At 31.7% G+C, this 12,617-nt stretch overlaps 1 protein-coding gene across 1 annotated transcript in view; it reads left to right on the top strand.

Moving 5' to 3' along the window:
- LOC148621673 (uncharacterized) overlaps positions 1 to 11,939 on the top strand; it is a 51,845-nt gene extending 39,906 nt beyond the window's left edge. The window contains exons 17-25 of the mRNA XM_088576293.1: positions 1,013 to 1,152; positions 2,614 to 2,847; positions 3,118 to 3,300; positions 3,964 to 4,124; positions 5,033 to 5,729; positions 6,219 to 6,348; positions 7,465 to 7,718; positions 9,353 to 9,527; positions 10,218 to 11,939. Coding sequence (XP_088432419.1) covers positions 1,013 to 1,152; positions 2,614 to 2,847; positions 3,118 to 3,300; positions 3,964 to 4,124; positions 5,033 to 5,729; positions 6,219 to 6,348; positions 7,465 to 7,718; positions 9,353 to 9,527; positions 10,218 to 11,560 — 3,317 coding nt within the window. The 3' untranslated portion in view covers positions 11,561 to 11,939. The remainder of the gene's footprint in view (positions 1 to 1,012; positions 1,153 to 2,613; positions 2,848 to 3,117; positions 3,301 to 3,963; positions 4,125 to 5,032; positions 5,730 to 6,218; positions 6,349 to 7,464; positions 7,719 to 9,352; positions 9,528 to 10,217) is intronic.
- Positions 11,940 to 12,617: the final 678 nt, after the last annotated feature.

Here is a 12,617-nt window from a genome sequence, read left to right as displayed (position 1 = left end):
TATTTAAGTCGCCAAAACAAAGTTTTTCGACTCATTGTTTTTGCTCCGTTTCTTATAATTATTATTATCATCAATATTATTATTATTATTATTAGGTCGCCAAAACCAAGTTTTGCAACTTATTGTTTTTGCTCCGTTTCTTATTTTTATTATTATTATTATTATTATTATTATTATTATTGTGCTTCTTCTTCTGCACGTATCTGCACGTAAAGATGTCCGGGCGATTTATCGGAGACCGTTTATTCGATTCATACCAAACTTGACTCAAAAATCAAGCATGCTCAGGGGGTATGTAAGCCACTGCCGGAATTTCAAAAAGTCTGCAGATTTCAAAATGGCCGCCAAAACAAAACCCGGAAAAATGAAAACAAATTCTTTAAAATTAGTGGAACTCATTAGATGTATGAAAATAACTCAGAACGATGTTCTAGACTTGCTGACCTCATAGGCGTACACAAAAATTTAGAATGCCGCCATTTTTTTCAAAATGGCCGCCAAAATCGGCAAAATTTCAACATTGTTCGATTTCAATGAAAATTGACATCTAGGGTAAACATGACATTTTAAATTCAATGGCGGCTTCAGATTTGATCTTGAAGCCGCCATTTTTTTTATAATGGCCGCCGAAATCGGCAAAATTTAAACTTTGTTGGATTTCAATGAAAACAAATTTCTAGGGTAAACATTGTATTCTAAATTCAATGGCGGCTTCAGAATATGACTAAATCCGACCATTTGTCGGTTTTGGCGACTTGTGTTTGGCTTGCAGTATTACTTGTTATAGATATAATATGCATGTTTGAGGGACAAAATGATGTTTTTGAATATATTCATGATATTCTGATCATGTGATGTTAATTACCATGCATTTTTTTAAATACATGTTTTAAACATATTCTTGGAGGTCAGTTCTCATTCTATATGAAAAACAATTTGACATGAAAAAAAACTTCTATTTACGGCTTATCGATGACATTCATCTTATCAATTTTGTTATCATTGTATCCAGGTAACTCGACCATTTCGAAACGTCGTCGTCGTCGGTCTATTTCAACGACAACGTATATTAACTACGAAATAACCACCCTTACAACCGGATGTCGTGTGTGGGATGACACTGCGCAAAAATGGGACAAGTCATCTTGTCAAGTAAGTATATAAAAACAAAGTAATCAAACAGTTTGATGATATGCTACTTTCTGTTAGTTGTTCAATTTTAAATTCAGTAAACAACTATTTTAAATATTTTCCCATTCAGCAATTCCAAGTTTATTACTAAATACATTAGAAAGCGTTGTAATCTGTCCTATCATAACCATCATCTATCAGTAATTGCTATCATACATTAGTGAATCTACCGTCAGATCACCTAAATAGTAGTGAAACGTTTGGTCTTTGTTACTGAAACTACAAAATTAAACAGCGCTTTTTAAGGCATTGATAGAAATCATAGAAATTAATTCATTAGAAATAGTAAGTATTCCAAAAAAAATATTTATAAAAAGCTCTTAACGAGTATCGGTTTCCAAAATGCTCATTTCCCATCTCTCATACACCATAAAATGTTACTTTTACACGATACAAGTCATATTTTATGGTGTATGGGAGATGGGAAATGAGTATTTTGTATGCAGTGGTTGACAATCTGAGTGAGGAAATCGTTTAGAAATTCTAAGTTGTACCTACTTTAATTACAAAGAATAGTTTTCAATGTTTTTCTAAATTTAAAAAAATCAGACTTGATTTGATGTTAAATTCATATAACAAAGAGAAATATAATGCGGATTCTATTGAAGATGGTGATTTTTCAATAAATAGGTATACAATTTGGGAAAATGGTGACATAGGATGTACAATCCCTGAACCGATCCACTCAACTATTTGTTGGATAGATTACCGCTGACTGATTGATCGGTGACGGGTCGATAACCGATGACCGGTGACCGATCTGATCGCAGTTTTTGTTATGTAAAATGACGGATGATCGGTTCATGTAAATTTAAGAATTTCCATTGGAACGAATCCAATATACTCCCATATTGAATTTATTTAAAATTTAAGATATTGAATCCACATATTGTATTTTGTTAGAAATAAACCAAATGTAAAATAAAAAATATTTAATTGATGTTTAAATCTATTGAATTATGAAAATATGTGTAAAAAAATAAATTAAAAAAAAAGTTAACGAAACAAAGGAATCCATCCGTATAATACATTGACCGCACTGTGGTCACGTGATGCGATCACCGCTTTAATGGATCGGTTTGACGGAACGATGACAGATCGGCAATTTTAGTTGCGTGGATCGATTCAGCTACTGTAAATAGTTAAGTATATACCAAATATCATTGCAAGGGTTATTGCAATCGCGCTTTTATGCTAGTTTAGCATGTTCTACATTTCATTCCGTACAGTAAAGTTTGCATAACATTTTCGTCGCATTTTTGTGTCTTTTATTAAGCATGTTTTTATTTTGGTCACTATCTTTGTAGCAAAAGTTAAAGTACAAGAGAATCATACCAGAACAACTAAAGACGGATAGCGAGAAAATAACATAAAAAAATGCGCATGATCAATCCTTCTCTTAAGTTACTTATTTATTTTCAGCTATCCACCTCGTCAACTGTTTCCGATACCGTCTGTGTCTGTTCTAATCCACCAGGAAACAATTTTGCCACTACATTTTATGTTCCACCGAACACTATTGATTTTGGTACGGTTTTCCAGAAATTCAATTTAAAAGACAACGCTGCTGTATTTGCGACAGTTATATCTCTAATTGTTTTGTACCTCCTAGTCTGCGTATGGGCAATAAGACAAGACAGGAATGACGTTGAAAGAGTTTGTATATCAACTTTTTAGCTTTTGACCTACAATAATAAAAAAAAAATGAATTATTACCAACTGGTGTCCAATTTATTTTGTTATGTGACTCCTCATTTTAATACCAAGTCACAATTCAATATTTATGTGATTAAAAATCGAAAAAGCAGATTAATTATATTTCTTTTTAACAAAATCCAATTCAATTGCTTTTAACAGTTCTTTATTACTTGAACGATACAAAGTAAAAACAATCTTCATTCTTTTAATTAAAAAATATTTTTCTAGTGGGCATTGTCGTATCTAGTAGATAATGGACCCCATGACGAATATCTGTATATAATGTCCGTGTTCACGGGGTTGAATCGTCATGCCGGAACTACATCCAAGGTTTTCTTCATGATCATTGACGGGAAAAATCGACGCAATGATAACTTGAGCATTCGTTGCCTGGAAGGCGATAAACATCAGGTATGCACGTTTATTAAGTAAACATGCAAATTTTTCTGTCTACCACAGTTAGCTGTACATGTTTTAAATATGGCTATTATCTAATATGTCCTATTTAAGTGCTTTCTTAGTTGTCAATACTAAACACTAAACACATGAGCTTAGGAAAAAGTGGCTTACAATAAGCACAAGAAATAGTTTGGTAAAAGGATCTGAAAAGTTCATTTCATAAACATAGGAGTTATAAGCATTCGTTTACAATTTAGAAGTTTATGCATCCGTCTACAGTCTTCTTGAAAAACTACAGGAGAGCGATACTAGATAGTCTTAGGAATTGTACTTGATTTCTGAAATAACAAAATCTCTGGTTCGGATTTCCTTTGTTTTAGACTGGTTGAATATATACCTAATACGAATTCTAATACATGTCAATTTTGTCATTTCTATCTTGCTTTTTATATCAAATCATCCTCCTATTGATCTGCTTTGACATTTACCTACTAGACGATATGTTTTCCAAAACATGGTACTTGCAATTGTATGAATGTTCATTTTCTGAATATAAAATGGGCGTCTTATAATTATAATGTGTACACGTCTGTGTGTGTTCAAATATAATAACCGACAATAAGCATATTCAGCAAACATGTATGTTTTGATTATTTTAAACCATTGTTATTGTAGGGTTTTGGGGTAGGAAGTATTCGTAGATTTGTAATGAGTGTGCCGGCTAAGATTAAAGATCCATCGGTTATAAAAATCTGGCATGATAATAGTGGAGAAGGGAACTCTGCATCATGGTATCTGGATAAAATTGTTTTGGAGGATGTTCAAACTTCCGCTAGGTAATTATCATCAATCTTTTCAAAAACTGATTTTCAGTCTTTAAGTTATACAAATAGTGACAATGGAAAATGAATTTGAATGATAAGGCTCTAGTTTAACAATGATAGCATTTTGCTTTTTTTTCTCAGGTTAAAATTTTACCATACAGTACATATAAATCACTTATTTCAATATTAAATTAAATAACGTGTGTTAATGGTGTTATGATTATAAAAGTGGAATTCGAAATAAAAACTTAATAAGTTTACTCTGTCTGTTTTATTATGTAAAAAACCAAAATGAAGAGATACTATGTTCTTCGTGTGTTTAAATGTTCCCTTTACACCATATTTTAATCCCCTTTCCCCTTTAAACTCCCCATAGCTTATTCTATTTCATATTATTTCTTTACAACCATATTGTGTTGTGTTTTGAATGGAGTCAAAACTTCGTTATAGTTTTATACAAATTGATTCTTTTTAAATTGGGTCCTCATTTTTTGCATTTAAATTGCCATCCCACTCCATACTATAAAATAGAAACATATATAAAAGCAAAATTTCTTTTAAGGGTTTTTATTTTGTGAAAAAGGAGTTGACGATTTTGTCGATGGAAATAGTTTCTACCTTGAAAGTCATAGTATCTAGAAACTTAAATTGATGGGGTGTTTCCGATAGTAAGGCCAATAATATACTTCTAGTCCTAATTTGACGGATGGCTCATGTATGGTTTAATTTTCCAAAATATGCGACATCTTTTCACAACCTGTATATATGTTTATTTTAACTCAATAAATGTTGCCTTAAGCTGTGACTAAGAAAAAACATTTGATTCATGTAAGCGATTCAGACTATTAAGAGCTTTTTCTTTCTAGTTCTTTTGACTAAAGTACTTTCAAATACTCACTATTTCGCAATCTGCCTTTCAGGTATATGTTCATATGTGATAGATGGTTATCGCTCGACAACGAAGACGGATGTATAGACTGTGCTATACCAATTTGTAACCAGTCTGAAGTCCATAAATTTTCTTTCTTGTTTAACGAGAAATCTAAACAAAATACGACAGATGGTCACCTCTGGCTTTCTGTTGTAATAAGACCAGAGGACAGCAACTTTTCAAGGATGGAAAGGCTGGCATGTTGCCTAGCTTTACTGTTTTTGACAATGATATCCAACGCAATGTTTTATGGGCAAGACACAGGAGGGACTGTACAACTCGGGCCAATATCATTCTCACTTACAGGGATATATATATCGATTGTTAGCGCACTCATTGTTGCACCTCCTATATTTTTTGTCTCTTTCTTCTTTCGTAAATCAAGAAAACGCGTAACTAAACGTCATGGGAAAAAGAATACCAGTAAATTTGAGACCAAATTTCAATTAAAGCTAAAAACAGAGGAAACGCAAGAAGAAAAACTTGATGTAACTAATAATTCAGATTTTCCATTACCATTTTGGTGTAGATACATTGCCTGGATTTTTATAACCGTTGCTGTTCTACTGTCAGGATTTTTCCTTATCCTATATAGTATGGAATGGGGAAAGAGCAAGGCTGAAGCCTGGCTGGCATGTTTTTTCTTGTCATTCTTCGAATCAATAATTATTGTGGATCCACTAAAGGTTTGTAGATACCATGTATTTTGAAATGTTTACCTGATATTTTGAGTTAATGAGTATAAATAAGATCATTAGAAGCTTCATACGAAACTGATATGCTATTCTCTGTTTCTGTCAATTTCATTTTCTTAGTTTTTATTCATTAGCATCGAGACTTTTGGAAAATTCCATAGGCAGGTCGTTTATGTTTATTTTGGTACTTGGTACCGGTGTACCATTTCAATGTTTAGTTTAATATATTTTGGTACTTGGTACCGGTGTACCATTTCAATGTTTAGTTTAATATATTTTGGTACTTGGTACCGGTGTACCATTTCAATGTTTAGTTTAATATAGTTTGGTACTTTGTACCGGTATACCATTTCAATGTTTAGTTTAGTATAGTTTGGTACTTGGTACCGGTGTACCATTTCAATGTTTAGTTTAATATATTTTGGTACTTGGTACCGGTGTACCATTTCAATGTTTAGTTTAATATATTCTTTTTAACAGATTATTTTGATGTCAGTAATTCTATCTTGGATAGTAAAAAGTTACAATGTTGATACGATAAAGTACGATAAAGAAAAACTATTACGAGAAACAAAACGGCATACATCTACTCCTTTATCATATTTGTTGGGTAAGTATATATCATAATATCATATGTTATGTTTAAGTAAATAAAAATGGTTGCATTTCAACGTTATATCGAGTTAATCTCTGTAGAAGTCTGGAACGTCATTCATAATATAATAGAAATGTAAGCTACATTGCATTAACGGTTTAAAATTATCGGCATATTAGAAGATAATTTAAAAACAACTATTTATACAATGCTTAATTTTGTATAGGAATATAATCTGTCCTAAATATAGTCCGTTTTGAGTTTTATAAATCATCAAAAAAAAAAATTCTTAAAAATTCGTTTTTTAAAATGTTTTACTTTTTCTACTGCATATCCTTTTCTATGGTACATACGAACTCTGGAGAATATTTTCAGAATTTTATCTCAACAAGCAGTTCCTATTCTGCGTAATGTAATACTCATTTGATATATTTCTATTATTTTGTATGCCTTAGTATTGTAAGAACTATTTGAATATTCAGGTGAATAACTAAGTCATGTGACATCATCTCATTTGAATATCTTAAGATGTCAACTAAACATAGCAAAACATCCTTTTGAATCCTTATTAGCATTTATAGATATACAAATTACTTGAAGTGACCTAGCTTTGTTATGTAGCATGCAAATAGCTTTTTCTTTATATTAAGATGAAATATTCAAAAAGCTAATCCAACATTCAAACAGACAAAATTATGTTTAAATATTCAAAAATGTACAGTTTAATGGATATTTCTAACGTCTGTAGAAACAAAATATTGAAAATATTATGGATTATAGAAAACCAAATACAGTTATAAAAATATTTCGAAAATTGATTTATAAGGGTTTTTATTATTCTTTTTATTTGTAATTATTTTTTATTTATTTATTTTATTTTATTTTAGTTTTTTTTAAAGATTTATAAAACTCGAACGGACTATATCAACCACTTAAGAAATAAGTTGGAGTTGATATCTAACATCTTGTTTTAAAATAGCTTTCGGTTTATCTTGTCTCATAGTGTTGTAAAGAACAAACATAATGGCTTAAGTAATGCATGATATAATTTACATGTGAATGAAATGTATTGAACGATAATTACAAAAAAACTCAAAGGTATTTCTAATTGAAGAACTCTTCTAAATTTAGATGTCTACAAACGAAAAATTGCACCTGTGAGACCAAGCAAGATAGAAAAGATGAAAGAGCAAAGAAGGTTCAAACTAAGAGTCCAGAAAACTTTCATAGAATTATTGTTGTATGCAACCTTTCTGACTGTCCTTTACCTGGTCAGCTATAGTAACAGGGATTCTAGATGGTTTAATCTAAAGAACCATATTGATAATCATCTTATCACCCCCACAAACGTTTCAGCAGGGACAGCAACTATAAAATTTAATGAGGTAACCTGGAAAAGTAACGTTCCAGATTGTTGTCATATGAAATTATGTCCTTCGTCGTCGGCGGCAATGTCCTCATTATGTTAACAAAAATCGCCTTGAAACTGCTCAATGAATTTGTAACAAAATTTATTCAAAATCGTTCTTCGGTCTTTGACTTTACAAAAATGTGGAAAGTATGTTTACCCGACAAAACACGTGGCTACTTTGTCCATTCATGTTGAACAGAGGTATAACCACTCATTTCTGTTTATGTGTAAACACTATGTAAGTAAAGGAAAAACGAAGAAGACCTTCATTCTTAAAGAGCTGTAGAAAAAAACAATTCTATCTAAAGGTTCTTGTTCTTTTTATTGCCCTTTGTAGGCGAAAAAGACGCCCGCATATCTTATCTAATATATAAACTTTTAAAAGCATAAAAAATAGAAAGAAGCTGTCATTTAATGAAATAGTCCTTACCACAAAACATACGACAGTCTCCATTGTCAAGAAGTTGTGCGAATCCTTATAAGAGTTATCACACTTGATAGGTACATAACTTTTTTGTGGATATAAGTTATTATTATGAAAACTATAACAGACAGTAATTTTCAGTTAAAATTGGTCCATAAAAGTCTTTATGTGATCGAAGTTGTTCGACTCGTTATTGCATTTTAAAGTTCACATTTGAAGCCAATATTTTATAAACCATAACAGACAGAAGCAACTTTGCAACTTAACAAATTGACTTTCATAATACATTCTACAAAAAATATTTAAGTAGTACTCCAACTAAGAAATCGTGCGAAACGTGATACATGGTTGGAAAGCCTACATATTTTTATTTTGATAAAAGTCATATAGAATGTACTGTATAATTCAAAATTAAGGGAGATGACTCTGTAAATAACACTAAAATACAATAGAAACTATTAGATTTTCACGAGGATATAGACCTATAAAGCAACTTATTACCAAAAATAAAAATATGTAGCCTTATATTGGGTTGTATTACATATTACGGAATTTCCATGATTCTTAATAAGACTACTACTGAAGTTGTTAAACGACTCCTTTCTTTATTTATTAGAAATGAAAACCAATATCAACGAATTTTGTTGTTTAGAAGCTGATGACCTTTAGAGGTCCACAATAGCTATCATGACAATTTTTGCCTGATGTTTACGGTTTTATCGACATCAAATATTCATCAGGCGAAGAAATTAACTCAAAGCCAGCAATGCTGCTCTTTAGTGCTTGTGTTACACTCATTTTAATTTGATAAGACTTTCGCTTTCTTCAACTGATTATGAAAGGGCAAATAAATTAGACTCGTATATGGTTAAGTTTTACTTTTTGTCAATCAATAGGACTTGTAACGGAGCAAAATTTATTTCATTTGTAATTTCCACCCATTTTCGTTTTTTTTTTTTTTTTCGTCGAAATGAAAACAAAACAACTGGATATCTATATTTAACCAATGCTCGATATCTCAATTGTAATTGATTAAATGACATTTTAAGGAATTTCTAACGATTAGAAAATATGAATATAAATCATAAAAAATGCTTCTTAAGAGCAGTGGAAGTGTACTTTTTTTTCTTTGGAAATTTGCGTAAACCTTGTAAGATAAGGTTTTCTTGTTGTATGTGTTTTAGATTCATGCATCATCACATCTGTATAAGTGGTTGAATGAGACGCTACTGCCATACGTGTTTCCTCGGTTTGAAAGTAATGGCAAAACACTTATTGCTGACAAAAGACGTTATGTAGAAGATCAAGTCAATTTCAGGGTCGGTCCGATGCGACTTCGACAAGTTAGGTCTAATTCAGGTACTGCACATTCACCAGTATAAAATATTTTTTCTTGCATTCAAACTAAACAAGCAAAATAAAAATAAAAATGGTCCTGAAGTGGTTGCAGAAGGGTTCAACTGAAAGAGTAACTAAGAGAACAATACTCTAGCGGAAATTAAAAGAATGTTATCCAGGGACAAAGACCGGACATGGAAAACAGACAAACACAACAAAAACATAAAATGACCAAATAAGACATACAAAGCAAAAATAAGTAAATGAGCAACTTGGACTCCACTAAAAACTAGGAGAATAGACTATGTATACCTGTAGAGTAAGTGTCCTCTGTTTTTCTAGAAACACCCACCACGCTGCTTATAAAAAGTCAAGTCCATGGTAAACAAAAGAGGAAAGGAAAACCATAACACGTTAAACATACCGGTTCTCATGGTGAAGATGGATAAATGATAAATGACAAATACAAAAAGCAAATCAAATGAATTCAATAAGTTAAAGATTAAACCGTTTAAACATGTTAAATATATTATAAAAGTACTTATTATAGTATTATAATGCAAGACTATGTTCTTACATTGAAAGTTGTTTAGGGTTAAATAAGGAGATCTTACAGCGTTACAGCAAAATTCATCTTATACTTGTAACCTGATATATATCTCTCATGCATTTTTGTTTTTATTTTATTTATTTTCTTTTTATGTATTATAGAACAATGTGTTGGATATCGCTTTGAAAGCTCGACATGTTTTGAGAGTTATTCAATACTAAATGAAGATAACCAGAACTATTGTGTCGGGTGGAATTCACCACCATGCAACATTGGACAAAATGTAATGTACTTAACATCAGCTGCTTGGAACTTTATTTCATCGATTGATATTTGGGGTTTTCCAGTGAATGGCTTCCATACAATTTACAATGGAGGTGGTTTCATTTCCGAATTCATGGTTAACTTTAATGTTTCACGTAAAATGTTAAATGAGCTTTATGAAAACGCATGGATTGATCGAAAAACAAGAGCAGTTTTCACAGAATTCACATTATACAATGCTGATAATAATGTCTTTACTTATACATCGCTCCTTTGTGAATTTGCGGTTACTGGTGGTGCGTTAACGAGTTACAACATTCAGTTGTTCCGTCCGTACCAACACGTTGGAAATTTGGGCCTATTTGTATTTATATGTGAACTTATTGTTTTTGTTGGAATAATAATCTTTTCGGGTGGAAAGATGATTTATATTTACCGCCATGGCAAGAGAATACTGAAGGAATTCTGGAATATGTTGGACATAATTATTATCATTCTTTTTATTTTATGCACTATAATGTACATTGGACGATGGATAATGATAAACTTGGCAATAGAAAAATTTGAAGAAGATAAGAACAAATTTGTCAATTTTAGCCATATTTCATACTGGGATGAATTGTTCAATATTTTTCTGTCGTTTACAATCTTTTTCACATCGTTTAGGATGATGCGAGTTTTAAGCTATAATGAAAGAATAAACCAGCTGAGTAAAGTACTTGCTTATGTTAGTCGAGAGCTGTGTGGATGTTTTGTTATGTTTTTAATCGTATATGTGCCTTTTACTATGTTTGGATATCTCGTATTTGGCCGTGAACTAGACACATACAAAAACTTAATGGTGTCGTCGACTACCTTGGTCAATGCCATCATTGGAAAGAACAGCATTAATGACTTGTTTTCTATTGAACCAGTATTAGGTAGAATGTACTACTTCTGTTTCGTTTTGTTCTTGTTATGGATTTTAATGACAATGTTGAATGCGTCTTTAAATTTTGGAATAACTGCCATAAGGTCAAAACCAGTACCTTCTTTTTATGGTATTTCTGACATAGTATATGACATTTGGAAAAGTGCGGTTGGACTGATATTTCAAGACAATAAACCTAGTCCAAAGAAGACAAAAAATATGGATTCTGAAATAATCAGCACGGAACGTCCAACTGATATTGACATCATCAAGCCCGTATTGTCAAGAGGATTTCGCAACAAACCTCGACGAATCTACATTAATCAATAAACAAGATAGTGAAGCTAAGCAAGAACCATAAAAGTATTATTTTTATTTCAACTATTATTAATTTGTAAAGTGTTTTGTTTTGTTTGTTTTAACTGTTGAAGAAAACACCATGCGGAAGGAGCTTGTCAAAACCAATCATAATGAAGTGCAGAGTTCAGTTGATCGTGAGTTTTGGGCATTGTATGTGTAATCTTTAAACATTTTAAAAGACTTTTCTTGTATCCATGGTTGTTTTTTTTTTAATTTTGTCTTGTAGCTTGCTGAAGATGAATTCACTAGCGATAGATAACCATGTAGCATGACATGACATCATGTATCAACATGCATAATATACAAGTCGTTGCGTTCCTATTTAACTAATAAAATGTTCGTCTTTCAATGCCAGTATTACAATAATAACAAACTATGAGCCCAAATTAATTATCACTTAATTATCACAATGATTCAAACTGTTCATACATTTTAGCTCACCTGGCCAAAGGCCAAGTTAGCTGAAGCCTTTACTTGGCGACTGTCGTCATCGTCCGTCGTCGTTAACAATTTCTCAAAACTCTTCTTCTCTGACACTACTTGACTAATTTGAACCAAACTTAGTATGAATGCTTCTTGGTGTATCTTGCAAAGAACTGATGTGGGGATTTTTGATCCGTAGAAAAACATGGCCGCCGTTACTAATATAGAACATAGGGATCAGACTAGTTTTTCGCATATATTTCAAAAACCGTTTAGATAAAAGTATCCGACATGATGAGACCTATCTGTGTAAATTATTCGTTTTAATATATTAAATCATGTGCTTATCTCAAAAACCGTTAGGCTGAGCCAAATTCTGATATATAATAAAATTGTTCAGCATGATGAGATCTATCTGTGGTCCAATTTTCTTTTTTATCTTTTAAGTCATGTTGGAGCTATTGCCCTCTTTGATATTTTTCCCATCATAAAACATGACTGCAATAACTAAAAATAGAACAGTAGTTTTTTGTTTCGCTGGACGATCTGTTGGTGAGCCACAGCTTTGGTTCAACAAGTAGACTTGATTTAAGTGCCATTAATT

This window comes from Perna viridis, chromosome 3 (assembly GCF_037379345.1).
Source record: "Perna viridis isolate PV_CMFRI_1.1 ecotype Kerala chromosome 3, ASM3737934v1, whole genome shotgun sequence".
Classification (NCBI taxonomy): Eukaryota; Metazoa; Mollusca; class Bivalvia; order Mytilida; family Mytilidae; genus Perna; species Perna viridis.
The sequence above is the reverse complement of the archived record's forward strand: the minus strand, read 5'-3'. Positions and strand labels throughout refer to the sequence as shown.